Raw genomic sequence first — 17639 nt, 5'->3', positions numbered from 1 at the left:
AAGTCACTCATCATGACTAGTCCTAGCCCTTAAAGTTCCATCTCAGTTTCTCAGCAACGGATTTCTGGCGAATCTCTAGTCTATCGGTTTACTGCTTCCATAGGCCTTTGCCTCAGAGCAATTTGAAACAAAAGCCTCAGATGGGGAAGCAAAACTAATATTGCCCAGGCTGCTGGCCAGTGGTTGGTTCTCTGTTGTGAAGGTTCAAGGAGAGTACAGCCTTAGGACCACAGAGTTGGGGGTCCCAGACTCTTTTCCCATTTGCCTTCCTTCTGTGGACTGTAGCACAGGCAGAGAATACGGCTGTCTACCTTCTTGGATTGCATTATACAAAGAAAAGGCCTCCATGACAAAGCTCTCTTCTTCTCTATCTTTAGGTAGGCCAGCCTCAAATGAGGCTTGTCTCTATCAGTGATCACTTCTTGAAGGCCCCAAGAAGGGACCCACACACTCGGCCACTCTTCAGCAGGGCTGCCAGCCCCACTGTTGCACCCTGCTCAGCTAATCCCACACACCACCACTTGCAACACCACACTTGCAGGTTCTCGACTCCAAGTGCTTTAAGCAAAAAGATTTTATTGACTAATGTAACTGAAAAGTCTGGGGAAGACCAGTTGTTGACCCCAGTGTGTGTATGGCCTGATCCAGAGCTTTGAACGGTGGCCTCAGACCCCTTTGTCTCCATCTCTCCACTCTGCTTTCCCCTGCAGAGGCTCCATTCTCAGGTAGCTTCCAGCTTCCACGTGTCAATTTTACTGGGAAAGTACACCATCTTCTTGCCATTAGTTACAGAAAAACTTCTGGAGTTGGTCTTTGTTCACCCAGCTTGGGTTGTGTGCCACCCCGACCAGCCACTGTGCTGTGAAGGGAAGAGGTACAGGAGAAGGGGCCACGATGACCAGCTAGGCCTGGGCCACCTGTCTGCAGCTTAGACTGAGGGGGAGGGGAGGTTACCACTCAAGGAGCTGTCGGAGCATTTGCCGGATGAAGAGGGAATTTTGCTGGGCCAGCCAAACAACAGGACTACACAGGGATTGGACACAACATTTGGGAGGGAGAAGTGAAGTTGAGAAAACAAACTGGTGAATTGTCACTCCTAGGCCTTTAGAGTAATGTTAGGCAATACAAAGGTGATCTGTGCCACTGATGTAATCCACATGGTAAAAAAAAAAAGAGAGAGAAAACAAGGAAAGAGGAGAAATAATAACTTTAATACTATCTTATTTATAAAGCCAACAAACTTATTTTAACATCATCAATATTAAAATTATTAAGATATTTTACCCTTTTTTTTGAACTATCTTCAAAAATCCAGTGAGCATTTAAAATTTATAGCCCAAGGCAGTTCAGATGAGTCACGTGTGGCAGCTGCTTACTGCAGTGGGCAATCCAAACTGCTGATAACTTTCTGTAGAGAAACCGAATGTTTATCATCAGCTGATAAGTTGTTACTTTCGTTTCTATTCATGGGAAGTTACTTTGCAATTGTGAATTTCCTCATTAGAAGAACCTGCGTTAAAATGAGCTGAGACACACACTTCCATGTGGAGCATCTAGTTGGCGCCACTTCTGTCTGAGCGCCCATCAGACCCACACGGTCAATACTCTGTCTTCACTCGGGGACTCTGTGCCCCAGGTAGTTTAGGACTCCTCTGTCTTCCTTCTGTTCCCCATGCCCAGTGCCCAGGACATAGAAGACACTAAGTGGATATTTTTTAAGTGAAATGCAAATAAATTTAAAACTAAGGTGAGAGCTTCTCATTTGCCAGGTTTGATGACAAAGTGGCAGGGGTAATAGTAGTAGTTGAAGCTGAAGATGGGGTGTTTGCACTATTTGTTATTCTGACGAATGACCACCTGTAGTCTGTGACTAGCTGTGTTCCCATTCAATCAAAGAGGGAGAGAGATTGAATACCTACAGAAACCCAGGCTCTGTGCCAAGCACTTGGTATACAAAGATAAATGGGAAACAGTCTCTGCCTGGAAGGAAATGAGAACCAGATTAGTAAAATAACTCATATCCAATAAGTGGTATGATACAAATAAACACAGTATTTGGGGAAGCACAAGGGAGGAGGTCCAACCAGGTCAGAGATGGAGAGAGGCAGCAAAGTTTCACTGGGGAGGTGATCATTTAAGTTCCTTGGTGCCTACTGTAGTATTCCCAGTGCCTAGCCCCGTGCTTGGCGCGTGTGTTGAATCAGCGAATAAATGAACAAAGTGGCTCCTGGACTTAATCGTAAAGGATGCTGGATTTGTCCATCTGAGTATACACAGATGATCACTGCAGATGAAGACAGAGTTTGCATGGCAGCTCAGCCCCCAGAGCCAGAACGCTGGCCGTGGGGGCCGGCGAGACCTGAGTGAGCGGCGCAGAGGTGTAAGAGCAGGTGTGAGCCTGCAGCGCTGAGCACTGGGCAGAGGCCGGGCTCCAAACAGCCTCACTTCTTGTGATTGTCCATATGATCGGGACGAATGATTGTACTTTCTCGTTCCAGGCCAAGCGAAGGCTGGAGCTAGGAGAAAGCGGTCATCAGTACCTCTCAGATGGTTTAAAAACCCCGAAGGGCAAAGGGAGAGCTGCACTGCGAAGTCCGGACAGTCCCAAAAGTAAGGATTCTTTCATCTCTGATTCTCTGTGGTGCAGGTTCCCAACTTTCAAAGCTTGTGGCTGGAAGGATGCCAAGGTGTGAATAATTTTGGCATGTTTTGTTCTTTTTCATTTCTTTCTGTGCCTATCCAAAAAATAAATACAGTGTCTGCAGACACCCAGCAGAAGGTTTACAGAATCACTCCAGTACCTAAATACTGGCTTAAGGGGAGGCCTCTTAAAATGTGTGCAATTTCATTTTTCAACTCAGAATACAAGCTCTTTGTTGTGTCCTACAATGAAATTTAATTCTAACTTGAACAGACATTACTTTAGAGACGGAGGTTAACTGGGTGTGGGCGACTGTGCCAGAGTCACCGATGTCTGTGTCGCCTACATCTCTAGCTCGACGTGAGGCAGCATAAGAATTGACTGAGGCCAGTGAATTGCAGCTCGTTTCGCTTTCCACTGATACAGTCATCATTTCTCCTGGGAGAGAGAGAAGTAGGTGGGAGGTGGCTAAATAGTCCTTTACGTCTCAAGCATTTAATGTAAAGGCTAAGAACTTTGTTCTCTCTCTCTCTCCCTCCCCTTTCTTGTAGTTTATGAATTAGGCAATCCACAGATTATATGTACTGCTAAATTAAACCTTTGACCTGTGACCTATCAGAGAATAGATATAATACTAAGTAAGAAATTTCATTCAAGAGGGATGGGAGATTTGATTAAAAGACTCTTCCAGATTCCAGAGTCTTCATCCAAATACAGCATGATTTGAAATATTGGTGAGTGAGTTATACACACACACACATACTGGAGCCTGAATGGCCAGTTGAAGTGGGTCTGTCTGCAACCCGTCACAAGATGCTGCAGAGATTTGTCACCTGGCCCATCAGGTTAGGTTCCTCACTTGTGGATCCCGTGGGACTACAGCACTTTTTCATTCATTCAACAGACATTTTTGAGCACCTGCTATGTGTGAGATACTTCACTAGCCCCAGGGAATAGGGTAAGCCAAAGTAGAAGCTACTAAGAAACTTATAGTAAAAGCAAACAGGAATTTGTACTGTCTCTTCCTTAATAAAGCAATTTCACAGCTTTCTCTGTAACTTCACAAAAACAACAGCAACAACAGCTTGCTTCCAGTACTAATACTCGGGCTGCAGTGGGAAAGAGGGCTTGCTCAACTGCAAAGAAACCCTTCATTTCTTTACCTTTCCCCCTATTCCCCACCGCTGGGTTTTTGTTTTTCTTTAAGCTCCAAAATCTCCCTCAGAAAAAACACGGTATGATACATCCCTTGGTCTACTCACCAAGAAGTTCATTCAGCTGCTGAGCCAGTCACCTGATGGGGTCTTGGATTTGAACAAGGCAGCAGAGGTGCTGAAAGTGCAAAAGAGAAGGATTTATGATATCACCAACGTCCTGGAAGGCATCCATCTGATTAAGAAGAAGTCTAAAAACAACGTGCAATGGATGTGAGTATGAGTCGCGCACCCACCCCATCCCCTGATCAGATGGGATCCATTCAAACATTGATTGTGCTTCCGCCCAGTCCCGACTGTTATATTCATACCTGTGCTTGATTTCTTAACTCCCCTACTCTTTTCTTCTGTCTCCTTCTCTCTTCCTTCCTCAACTCCTTAGCCACAGGTTCAAAGTCTCTTTAGGAAGAGACTTATTTCGATAGTGTCAGAGATAAAAGGGTTTGTATTCCATTAGCTTCAAGCGAAGGGACCCTGGGATTGATTAGGTCCTGCAGACGTGAAGTAGAGTGCTGTTCACTTGTGACCATGAGGTCCATGTGTGTAATTTCAGGGACGCTTGCACATGTCTTAACTCCAATAGGAATTTGGAAATTAACTGTGGCTGTGTATCGACACATCTGTGTGAGTCCACAGTCACCGAATATCTTTATCCATGCTTCTAATAGCAGATTAACTCACTTTCCGAATAAATGAACACAAGAGTTAAATGCCTCAGTTCTTTCTAGGAAGCAGAGATGATAATGCTTATCGCCTATATACCCGCATGTGTGATTAAATTTGTGAATTATGAACAAGCACCTGAGCAGGCAGTATTTTAGAAGGAACTACTAAAGCGTATTGGGAGGAATAAGTCTGTTGTGAGGGTTGAAAAAATACTACTCCAGACCTGAGAAGATGGTGTGGCCTGTGGTCTGGGAGAGGCCCGCTGGGAGTTCTGTGTCGTTGGGTACCGCACCTGGATCTGTTTCCGTGCCCTCCTTTCCCTCGTCAGTTGTTGGTGTGAGACCCTCAGAAATTACCTAGGCCTTTTGTGCTTTTTGGATGATGTTTTGTTGAATTTTCAATCATTCTGTCTCTCTTTCAATTTTTCCACTTTTCTCTGTTTTCCTATCTGCCTTCTCCCCCCAGGAGGCATGTGGCAGGAAGGAGCTTTGCCCTTCAAATTTGAGCCTTCTGAATAAACAGGCCTCCTCTGTAGGAAAGAACCCTGAAAATAGCAAGGTTTTTTCACTTAATTTCTATGGTGTGAAAAGTGAAGGACTGAGTATATTAAAAAATATGTGTAAATGTTCTAATTTTAACACTTGGCAAACAAACAATGTGACCTCCTATATCAAGAGGGGGCGTTTACCCAAGGGATCATTTCTCCCTGCCCTCCCTCGATTGTTCGTTTTCCTCCTCCCTTCGGCCTCTCCAGTAGCCATGAAGAGTCTGTGTTTGGGTTTCTAGGGGCTGCAGTCTGTCTGAGGACGGGGGCATGCTGGCCCAGTGTCAAGGCCTGTCAAAGGAAGTGACCGAGCTCAGTCAGGAAGAGAAGAAATTAGATGAACTGATCCAAAGCTGCACCCTGGACCTCAAACTGTTAACCGAGGATTCAGAGAATCAAAGATATCCTTTGTGCCACCTGGTCATCGGGGGTTAGTGTCTTCTAGGTTATTTCCAGAACTGACAATCTTTGATGCATGCACAAGGTAGAATTTTACTCTGGTTTCATGTTCATGTGTCTATGTTGTGTGCGTGTGTGTGTGCATATGTCTTGAATCCACTTATTTTTACATTAAAAGTCAGTGTTTATGGAAGGATAATCACCTGTTATATCTATTTTATAGCAAGGAAAGACCTGTTTTTTAAGTCATTTTATTCATGTGTGGTTGGCGCATATGGAAACACTCATAGCGTAAGGCAACACTATTATAAGATATGTGTGGTGTCAGTATTAATATTAATGACAACATTCTGCAGATTCATCTTTGGCTTTCCAGATTTTGGGTGGGTGTTAGCTGTCACTGTTGGGGTTCTCACATTCTGTTTTCTTTTCATCAGATATTGGAGCAATTGGAATTTGTTGAATCTGTCTGATTGAGCTACAGTTGAGAAAATCCAGAGAGTATAAAAAATTATTCTATAACTTTTAAAGAGCACTATGCTGATTCACAACACTAAAAACTGATTTCAGAAGCACTGCAAGGCCTGAGAAATCTCAGTATATCCACTCATCTGCAAATATTAGTGCTTGGAAATAAATACACAAAAACCATGTTCCTATTCTCAGTAGGCTGACAGTCTGTTGACCATCTCAGGACAACCTGCTGTTCATCATGCCACTTAAGACAAAACACTTAGGGAGAATACTTCACTGTTTTGGCAAGAAGAGCTTGTAATATTCTGAGTTATTAGTTGAAGACAAAAGCAATATTTTAAGTTGTCCCATCCCTAACTTTGCAGTTCCAAGCTTAATTGTTCCACATTTACCTTTGTGAGAAAGTAAAATGTGTCCTTCCCAGTTTCTTTTAGTGTCTCCTCTCTAACAGGCTTTCCCTCAGAGGGTATGGGGACATTTATTTTCCAGTTTGGGCCATTTGTTGAAACTGCAATTATTCATTTCCTGTTGACCAAAAGTTGAACCTCGTCAGCTGATGGTGAATGGAATGGAAACAGAGGTGTGCTAGTGTGCAGCCCCAGGTGGTGGGCAGAGTGGGTGTACAGGGGGAGAAACAGGAATAGCCCCAGTTGGGCTGTTTGAGTCGTCGTTTAGTTTGGAGCCCCAGCAAGAAGATGTGCAGTCACACATGATTGGCAGCTTGTGGCTTATGACATTGTCACCTACATTAGCTTTCTTTGGGGCCTTTGTTGCAGAAAATGAAAGCTTCCTTGCAGGGGGCTGCTAACCCAAGAAGCAAATTCAGGAGGGAGCCACAATGGAAGCCCTTTTTAAGATTAGAGAATATATTTGCACAACTTATTTCAATTTGCCATTCAGTTCCGAATTTGGTACAGCTTGTTCACAAATGTGTTGAAATTTTCTTTCCTGTAGCATGTTGAGTAATTGTAGATGAGTTTTTATTTTAATGAGTTCTTGTCACATAGCTTTTGACGGTGGGCTGTGGTGTAAGTACCTGATCAGTCTCCCCAGTGTTCTCAGTAAAAATTCAGAACTGTCAGGCCTTTTGGAAGGGTACCAGTTGGCTCTCCTGATGAGGTAAATGGTGGCATAAAACCTGGACTGCTGGTTCAGCTGTCCAGTCAAGCTCAACACTGTGGGCTGTTGTCTCAACTATTGAAACTTAAAGGAGATAGCCTTGATAAATGCCCTTAAATGTGTGTGCAGATTTGGGGTGGATGTGTTTGTTTTCCCGAGGACTAGGTTCTTAGCTTCCTTCAATTTCTAATAAAAAGCTACTATTCTAAGGGACATTATTTCCTCCAGGCTCTCTAAGTCCTATTTCTGTGTTCAGCATATTAGATCAGAGTCTATTAGCCACATTATATTACCTGTAGAAATGCCTTCATTGAGCTGTGATTTTCTGTTTCATCATAGGCATTTTTTGTGGGTTTATGAAAGAAAAATGCTGGCTAAAGACATTGTACATTAATTGTGTTACTCCATGTCCCTTATATAAGAAAGCCATGCAGCCTGTTCTCTCTTAGTGCCAAGTGAAAGCTTATCTCTCCAGGCAAGCTTGCATGAATACTTCTATCATAGAATAGTACCATATTCTCATGATACCCTTTTAGGTTTGGCTGCCAGCGCACTTAAAAGAGGTGTTCAGTGCTCAGAAGTAACTACCCAGAGTAATATAATGTTACTCTCTTTTCCTAAATTAGTGTTTCTCAAATTTATGCAGGTTGCAGACCATCTGGAAACCCCTTTCCTCCTTGTGAACACTGAAATAGTGATAGAGTTAATAATATCATACAAAGGATAATTTTCTAACAGAGAAAGACTGACATTCTTACCAGTAGACAATAGATGATCACAGCCAGCCTAGGTACGCTTAAGGAAACATGTTGCCTGCCTGACCAATATTGTGTTCTCCCATTAATAAAACTATTTGCTACTAATTCATTCATTCATTTGGGTGGCTGCTGGCACTTTCTAATAATCAGGTAGAAAGTGGAAGTTATTGAAATTTCCAAAACATTACACTTAATAGAGCTTTTTCTTCTTTCCTATAAATTGCGGTCTGCAATCATTCGATTTGAGTGACAGCACACTTCATTGGAGTTCATGGAATACTTGTGTTCCAGCGGGATCTGGTCTGAAAATCCCTGACCAAATTAGGCTTTGGTTTTCTTTTGGTAATTTATTTGACCTATTCTGTTTCTGTATTTAATTTTTTAGATAGCCATGGACTTTTTTTAAATGTGCAGGAAAAAAACTATACATTTCTTTTGTTTAGAATCACCCAGAAAACAAGATTTATGGGAGATCCCATATATTTAAAGATCTAGAAAGCAAGACAGATATAGTCTTAAAAACTCAAAATATTTCAAGAATTCTCCATGCGTCTCTTTGTTATCTCCTCACAATGGTTACATCTGAGTCAATCAGTTGGACGACTTCCTTAACACTCATTACGTTAGCTTATGTTACATATCAAGATATCCGAAAAATTAGTGGCCTTAAAGACCAAACTGTCATAGTTGTGAAAGCCCCTCCAGAAACAAGACTTGAAGTGCCTGACCCATTAGAGGTAAGGAGACGACACATCTTTGTTCATCTGCAGAGATCTTTGTGGCATGCTGGGTGTTAAAGAATCGTTCATTGAATGCATGGTTCAAGTTTGCACCTTCCAAAAAACTTGAAAGTTCTTTCCCCATCTATTGTACTGAATCCTAACTTTAGAAGCATTTCACCAGTTCAGTATGATGTATTGAGTGTCCCAAAAGTCTAATGTTAATATTAACAGGGCGCTCAGCTTGAAGTGGCATACGGTTCCATCCCTTCTGTGCTTCCTTTTTTACATAATTTGTTGCTTCCGATCAATTTGAACTTCTGGGGAATTTTATGTTGATTACTCTGGTTCCCACCACAAATAGATATACAAATGTTTTAAAGTATCTCCCTAACTTACCACGTTTAAGAATTTATCATTTATATTATGTTTACTTTTAAGGATTGAAATGGGACTTTGGGTTATTTGATAGACTAGAATATTGTAAGAAAGTAAGGGCATATTTTCATGATTGATTTCAGACATTTTTGATAATAATAGAACTAGACTTTAACGCTAAGGTAAAGAAATGTAGTGAAAAGAATATGCATAGAAAATTTTAAAAAAGTGAAATTTGCAAGCTCCCGTCTAGGTAGAGTTCACCTTAAGTGATAATAATAGCTCTGTGACCTAGATGAAGCAGAATGTTAAATATTAGTGTGCTGCCTTCTCTTACTAAACTCAGTTCCAGTGATTATTAAAGTTCAACACAAAAATGCCCTTCCATAAAGGAATAATAATGTGGAAATATTGCATTTGGAATACTAGAAGGACCTTTTAATAGTTTGCAAAAGAAAAGAATATATTTGGAGAGCATAATTCACTTCCTTTAGGGCAGAGGTCAGCAATTTTTTTTAAGGGCTACACAGTAAATATTTTTGGCTTTGTGAATCATATGGTCTCTGTTGGGACTATTCAACTGCATGACTGTGCCATTATAGCATGAGAAATAAAACAGCCATGGGCAATGCATAAGTAATGGGAATAAACATGACTGTGTGCCAATAAAACTTTATTGGGTTGGCCAAAAAGTCCATAAGATTTTTTCTGCAAAATGAAAAACACATTTTCACCAATAACTTATTAATTTGGATATTTTGAGTGTGTCGGCTATCTCCTGTGTGATATAATGTGATTGTTCTCAATTAATGTCTGAATTTCATCACTATCAACTTCAACTGGTGTACCCAGCGGTGGTGCATCATCCAGCAAAAATTCTCCAGCATGAAACTTCACACACTACTTTTGACATGTTTGATCAGTCACGGCACCTTCTCTATACACTGTACAAATCTTTCTTGTGCTTCAGTTGCATTTTTACCTTTCTTGAAATAATAAAGCATAAGCATAATATTTTGCATAATGTGCCCAAAAATGTTACTTATATTCTTCCATCTTCAATATTAAAATGGCTACACAAAAATTCACCAATTTTGATGTTTTTTTTTCAAAGCATGCTGATATGACAGCTGTCACAATACAGTCTAACAAAATTGTCTCAAATAAAGTTAAAGACAACTAAGTGCTATGAGAGCCATCTTATAGAAAAAAAAACAAACAAACTTTCTGGCCAACCCAATACAAAATCAGTTCGTGGACTGGGTTTGGGCCTTGGGCTATAGTTTGCTGACCTGTTCCCTAGAGGATGACAATCACTGATAAAGGTAAACTACCTATAAAAAAGCAAAGTGAACTACGAAAATTACACTTACCTTACATTTTTAGGTGAAAATGACTATAGCTTTCATTTTCAAAGAACTTTCGCTTTGAACTCTTCTCACTCTTTTCTGTTCGTAGAGCCTACAAATACACTTGGCAAGCACCCAAGGACCCATTGAGGTTTACTTATGTCCAGAAGAGACTGAAACACACAGTCCAGTGAAAACAAACACCCAAGACCACAATGGGAATATCCCTAAACCCACTTCCAAAGGTAAAAATTCCATTTGTATCATTTGGAAACTATGTTTGAAATGAAGGTGACTATGAGGATCCTATATCAGAACCACAAGTCTAGGCAGGACACAGAATCTTCTGTTATTATTGTTATTAAGGTAACATTTTTAAAAAGGCATTCTGAGTAGTTTACAGAATAAAATAATGGTCTCAGGCTAATGACTCCTCCACCCGCTAATGGAGTCCCTCAGGCTCTTGCTATTGGCAGAAAGCATTTCCTTGCTGTGTTTGGAAAACCAGCCAAAGTGGGAGTGGAGCTGGGTGAATGAATCATCAGCAACACTTAGCCACACACCTTTGCATGACACCACAGAGATCATTAGAGAGAGAAATGAAAATAGTTTGTAAAAGAAAAGCCTTCTATCAAAGAAGTTTTGTCTTGATTTCCCCTCCCTCCCTTCAATGTGATGGGGAAAGGATATTGGCGGAAGCCCCCAGCAAAATAATTCTTCTTCCTCTACTGTCTCTAGAGCAAAGGAAGATATTTGTAATTTTTTTTTCAGTTTCTGATTGGGGATGTGTATTTAGTTTTTCCCCCATCTCCCAATATAGCAACAAGAATTGCAATGATTTAAGTGAATAGGTCTGATTTAATAACGAGCAAAGCCCTACAGTTGATGCCGGAGACTGGGGGCAGTGCCGACCCCGTACAGTAGACCCTTGAACAACAACAGGGTTAGGGGCACTGAGCCCCCCCCACACACACACAGTCAAGTCCACATATAACTGTTGACTCCCCCAAAACTTAAATTGTCCCTCGATAACTAAGAGGGATTGGTTCTAGGACCCCTGTGGACTCCCAGCTGCTGATCGACAATAGTACAAGTATTTATTGGGGAAAAAATCTGAGTTTACATGGACTCATGTTGTTCAAGGGTCAGCTGTATATACTGTTTTTTTCCCTAGACATACATACCTATGATAAAGGTTTAATTTTTAAATTAGGCACAGTAAGAGATTGACTACAACTATTAATAAAATAGAACAATTATAACAGTGTACTGTAATAAAAGTTATGTGCCTATGGGCTGTCTCCAAATATCCTGTACTGTACTCACCGTTCCTCTTGTGATGATGTGAGATGATATGGTGCCTGCATGATAAGATAAAGAAAGATGAATGAAGGCATTGTGAGGTAGCTTTAGGCAGGATGAGGATCACTTGAACACATACTGCAGTACCACACCAGTCTACCCAGTAACTGAGATGGTTCCTAAGTAACTAGCGGGCAGGGAGCGTCTGCAGTGTGGAGATGCTGGATAAAGGGATGGTTCACATCCTGGGCAGGATGGAGCAGGACAGCTCAAGATTTCATCACCCTATTCAGAACAGTGGCAACTTAAAACTTAGGAATTGTTTATTTCTGTAATCTTCCATTTGATATTTTTGGACCGTAGTTGACTATGGGTAATTCTGAAACCAAGGAAAGCAAAACCTCAGATGAGATGGGACCACTGTACAGCACGTCAAATAGTAAAACAAAAGACTGTTTTTCCCCATAAATATTCAAAGTGAATATGTCTTGTTATTTGTACTTTTTCAAGGTATCTTTAATAAGCCATTGTTCAAAAAAGAGTAAGTTGAAAGCAGTGAGTTTCTACTAGGGAGCGCACTTTACAGTATGTGGGGGGGGTCAAAAGTAGGTTTACAGTTGTTTGTATGGAAAATAATACAGTAATTAATAAGTAGTAATACAAGGATAAATTCCATGTTTTGAGTACTTACAACTGTAACCCTCCTTTTGTTACACCATGTATATTTCCTTAAATAATGACTAACATCAGAGAGAAGTGTTTTCACCTGTTAACCTCTAACCTTTGGAGGTTTTTGCATTCTTGTTTAACAGCAGGTACTTTAAAGGATGAGTGAATATGCCAGAACAAAGCAAGACTTCCTAAGGCGAACTGCATCATAATGTTGTCTAGTTGCTATTAGCAGAGGGTGAATGCTTTTAAAGCAGCAACCTGTATATTCTAACAGAAAAATCATTTTTATTTTCTCCTAACTTATTTTTGTGTTTTTGCCAATGTTTTCCATTCAGACTTGGCTTCAACCAACTCAGGACATAGCGATTGCTCTATTTCTATGGCAAACCTTTCTCCTCTGGCCTCCCCCACCAACCTTTTACAGCAGACTGAGGACCAAATTCCTTCCAACCTAGAAGGGCCATTTGTGAACTTGCTGCCTCCCCTGCTCCAAGAAGACTATCTCCTAAGTCTTGGGGAGGAAGAAGGCATCAGTGATCTCTTTGATGCTTATGATTTGGAAAAGCTCCCACTGGTGGAAGACTTTATGTGTAGTTGATTATGCTTTGTGAACTCCCCTTATAAACCAATATTTTTTTATTATGGAACCAGAACACCTGTCATGCAGTGTTGTCCCTTCCTACCTTCTTCCTCCAAGATAGTATCATGAAGTAAACTACAAACTTCAGAACAAAGCTGACATTTTAATGATTTTTGTTTTTTAATAATAAATTGTCTAAACGCACAGTTGCAGGCTCCTTGGGAAAACCCTGCTTTTCCCCAGGCTCCAAAATCTCCTGGATGAGTCAGCAAGTGAGAAAATGTGCAATCAGGTGTCTCTCACCCATACTTTTCCTCCCTCCCACCTTTCCTCCCTCCCGGATTGGCTTGCTGTGCCTGACGGATGGGCTGTAGAATGGGGTCTGGCCACCTGGCCCACTGGAATACAGCAATCTTCCTTAATAGCATTTCAAGCCGTGCCTTCTCTGCAGAATGCATGTCTTTGGGGTCTGCTAATATGGAATGGAACTGCAGGAACTGTAAACTTGAAGTCATGCAAAAGTATGAAATGAATTTCTTCAGTTCTTCTTAGGAATATTTAAATTACTGTCATAATTCAGTGTAAGCTATGGACTGTGTGTCCCACACTAGAAGGTCAAGGGAACCTCCACAGCCTTTTGAATGAAGAACCTGTTTTCAAATACTTGTTGCAGATACAGAAGAATAGTCAAGTTCTGCCACTCTAAGCTGTTGTGGATTTTCCTGTCTCCATAAACCACTCCCACTCCCCTGCCCCCAATGTGTTTGTGAGTTTAAAGTTGATTTTTAGCAAATGCCTACTTAAGAGTTCTTTGTGGATTGTTTTAAAGTTGTTGTTGGTTTTTTTTAGCTGCCATTTAAGCATTCCTGTGGCACCCATCACCATTTCGATTGTTTACTTTCAAGCAGTTTTTACTAATTCAAATTATTTAAGCAGAGGTGGAGAACCTCTCTGATCAGAGCATGTAAACGTGTGATCTAAGGTTTAATAGCCTCTGCGAGAAGCATTGCCCCATCTGGCTTCCTTCCATGGAGGGGGAGCTTGGAGCGAGTTGGTCTTGGAGCTCGCTGACATGGGTGGCCCATTGGAAAGGAGAACCAGGTCAGATGACATAGCAATCCCGAGGAGCAGCAGGTGTGGATCCCTCTGTCCTTGGGCTTCCCCGGGCCCCGCGACCCGGGAAAGGGCTCTCTTACACTGCACTCAGGGAGACCACTTCTCAGGATGGGGTCAGATGGAGAGGCCTCTAGGGAGAAAGACATCCCATTGTGTGAGCGGCATCCTATATCAGTGGCATTTACTCAAGCCGGTGAGAACAGGGAGCTCCCACTTTGGGGGGGCTGCCATACCCCTGGCCAGAACCCCTCCCCCTTCCTCTATGAAGGATTAAGTTGGACCAAGGGAAGTGCGGACGTGGAAAATGAAGTGATAGAATGCCAGGGTGTATCCCCGCTTTACTCTTCAGGAATGGTGTCCCAAGTTGGAGGCTTCATGTGAGCTGCAAATCCCACCAGTTATGTCCAAGATAGGCTCTCCCATTGGTCAGGGAAGATGGCCATTGCCCACCAGGAATGTGACACAGTACCTCAAATCCATTCCTTGGATGCTAACGGGAATGAGGGAGTCTTATAAAAAAACAAACAAACTGAAATGCTGTGTGCCTGGCGCAGTGGTAGGCACATAGTAGGCACTCGATTCATGTGTATAATTGAACTAAGAATATCCCTTAGGAAAAATACAAAACACAAAACCACAAACTCTAGGTAGATTTCCACAATATGCAAAGTGGTGGTGGGGTCAAAACCATGACACCAGCACTTTAAATGATTTGTGTAGGTATGTGTGAGTGTGTGTTTGGGAAGAAAAACAAAGGTGCAGATTACCCCCCTTTTTCTTCTGCCTCCATCCCCAGCCTCCTCCCCTCACACACACTGGACTTGGTACAAATATCATGTGGTCCGAGATGAAGCTTTGGGGTGGGGGAGGGAGGGAGGGAGAGCTTTGTGTCAAGTGCCTACTGGAAATGCACTGTGGGGTTTTTTCCTGTATGGGAAACCATTTATGCCAAGCTTTTCCCCATTTTCCCGTATTTATCTCATCTGGTTAGCTGCCTCTGCTTCCAGCTTTGTGTGATTCTCTTTGCCAGCTGCACGGAGCTGACTTTTTCCCAAAGTCTGAAGACTGAGCTCACCTGGCTAAGTTGTTCTGTGTTTTGTTGAATTTCTCGTTAAACCTTTCGTAATATAATGCCGTATTTATTTTTTTTTAATGAAAGGAATACTAATAAGTCTTAAAAGTTCCTTCATGCATAAGATATCTCCAGTTAATGGGCTTAACTGGTGCACATTAATTAAATGTCCATGCTGTATTCTGTTCGCGTCAGTCCTTTTCTTTCTGACACAGTATCCGGCACACAAAGTGGGTTAGTTGTCCAGTATTTGTGTTACTTTAAGTCAAAGTATGCCGGTTTCCTGGTACCATTGAGTTGCTGCTATTAAAGCTCACACATGAAATGGCTATAAGTTACAAGTGTGCAAATTATGACTGCGTGAGCCTTAGAAAATAAACTGTATAAAGGGCAACACATGAGCTGTCAAACAGTGTTAAGGTGTGTGTTTATATGTACAGACTTGTGCATAGCAATGGTTCTATTTAAGTTGGTATGTAGTCTACTCACATTTTCATTATCTAGCAATTTTGTACAGAGATAGCAATTAATTTGTAAACACTGCCAGAATATTTTCTAGCTGGTTTGTAATTTTTTAAGAGTGTTATATTTTGGGTTTTGTTGTGGTTCTTGTTTCATTTTTGTTTTGAGTGTAGATCTGTAAATAAAACTGCAGTATTTAAAGCTTTAGCTTTCAGGAAAAAGAAGGAAGCACTCAGCGTGTGCATGACAACTCGTGTGCGTGAGAGCAGGGGTTTGCGGGAAGACGCCTTGTGGAGCGAGTCGGGTGGTAATTGTCCGATTGTGGGAATTTCTTTTCCTCTGGGGTACAAGATTTTGTCAAAAGGAAGTATTTCTCCCAAAATTGGGAGAAGGCAAACTACTAATCAGTTTAGCTTTGTGTTGTATGCTAGTTTGAAAAAGAAAATGTGTAATATAATGTAAAAAAAAAAAGGCTTTTATGATGGATTTTGTAAATAGATTTGTTACAGGGTAACCTGTTCTCTAGCTGTGATCTTACCACTTCAAATGGGTGTAATTTGAATAAATTTTGTATGGTAAAGGATCAATAAAATGATTTTTTTTAAGAGTTCAGACTTGTGAATGGATTTTCTTACTGTGGTCTTCTGCTCCTGTATTAATTTCATGCTTAAAGACCTGATGTAACAAGTTAAGGAGGAAATTTGAACACAAGCTTAAAACATTGTATGCCTTGCCCCCTCCACTTGGGACATCGGGAACATTGAACAAGCATTTGTGGAGCACCGGTGGGGTGGCGGGTCCCCACTTTGGGAAGAGCAAGAACTGGCTGTGTCTCTGGCCTTCTGCAGAGGCCACGCTGGCATTGAGGGCTTTTTGCACGGAGACAGTGGCAAGTCAAGTTTGGTTCTCCATCAGGAGCATGAAGCCAATGAAGTTTCTTTCTCAATACTGGTAATTATTCTGTATTTCTTGTAATGCCATATTAGGACTTTTTTGCCTGCCTTGTCACACACTTAACTCTAAGCTCATCTAAAAACTTCAAAATGTATGCAAGAAAGTAAGCTATTCCCTGCGCTCCTCACTCTCCTCACCCCAGAGGTAACCACTAATTTCACTTTTACTCACCATCCTATTGTTTACTGCACTTATATAAAAACGTATGTGCCTGGGCGTGTGTATTTTAACAAAGTATACCAAATATATGCTTATGTAGGTCTTTTTTTTTTTTTTTAACTAACTACATCTTAGACATCTTTCCATGTGTGCTTATAGATCATGTTCATTCTCCAAAAGCCTCATAGCATTCCGGTAATTAAAAATATATTTAATAATGTATTACTCTAGGTGATTTCATATTTGAGCGATTTTTGTTTGTTTTGCTATAAAGTAATACATAATATTGAATGCTTACATTATACCAGGTACTACTTATATCATGCCAGGTAGAGCACCATTAATGACAGCATTACTCATTAAGGACGTTTAATGCATTCACAGTGTTGTGTAAGATCACCACTATTTCAGACGTTTTCATCCCAAAAGGAAACCCCATACCTAGCAAGCAGTCATTCCCCATCTCCTATTCCTAGCCCCTGGCAACCACTAGTCTGCTTTCTGTCCCTGTGGATTTGCCCAGCCTGGATGCTTCCTATAGATGGAATCATCCAGAATGTGAACTTTTGCATCTGTCTGTTTTTACTTAGCATAATGTCCTCAAGGTTCATCCAAGTTATAGCATGTATCAATATTTTCATTCATTTCTATACCCAAATAATACTCCATTGTATGGTTGTACTACATTTTTATCCGTTAATCAGTTGTTGAACATTAGGGTTGTTTTCACCTTCCGGCTCCCAGAACTCTAGGTACTATTTATTGTAAGTGCTTTATTGAGCACTCTTGTCAAAGCATACACCACTTGCTAATGTGTTGTCTCCTCCTCCAGAATGTATTGTGCCCCCAAGTGCTTAGGATGCATCCTGGCTCATAACACCTATACATATTTGAATGAATTATTCCCATATTGTAGACAGAGTTTGAGGTTGAAGAATTTTTTTCTAAAAACAACCCAACAGTGCTAGAATGAACACGCTTTTTCACCTGTGCTGTCATCTTCCACATTTTGTGCCTTGCACTGGAATTATTATTTTACATTTTTGCCTTCATCCTTAGTT

At 41.2% G+C, this 17639-nt stretch overlaps 1 protein-coding gene across 2 annotated transcripts in view; it reads left to right on the top strand.

Moving 5' to 3' along the window:
• The window catches only part of E2F3 (E2F transcription factor 3), a 71248-nt gene extending 55171 nt beyond the window's left edge, over positions 1–16077 (top strand). The window contains exons 2-7 of one of the 2 annotated variants that reach the window (XM_036026453.1): positions 2499–2610; positions 3867–4068; positions 5308–5466; positions 8438–8552; positions 10371–10506; positions 12571–16077. In XM_036026453.1, coding sequence (XP_035882346.1) covers positions 2499–2610; positions 3867–4068; positions 5308–5466; positions 8438–8552; positions 10371–10506; positions 12571–12833 — 987 coding nt within the window. In that variant the 3' untranslated portion in view covers positions 12834–16077. Of the gene's footprint in view, positions 1–2498; positions 2611–3848; positions 4069–5307; positions 5467–8437; positions 8553–10370; positions 10507–12570 lie in introns of both variants that reach the window. The other variant, XM_028511654.2, reaches the window with a different exon arrangement.
• Positions 16078–17639: the final 1562 nt, after the last annotated feature.

The sequence above is a fragment of the Phyllostomus discolor genome, chromosome 5 (assembly GCF_004126475.2).
Source record: "Phyllostomus discolor isolate MPI-MPIP mPhyDis1 chromosome 5, mPhyDis1.pri.v3, whole genome shotgun sequence".
Taxonomy (NCBI): domain Eukaryota; kingdom Metazoa; phylum Chordata; class Mammalia; order Chiroptera; family Phyllostomidae; genus Phyllostomus; species Phyllostomus discolor.
This window is presented reverse-complemented; position numbering and strand designations above follow the sequence as displayed.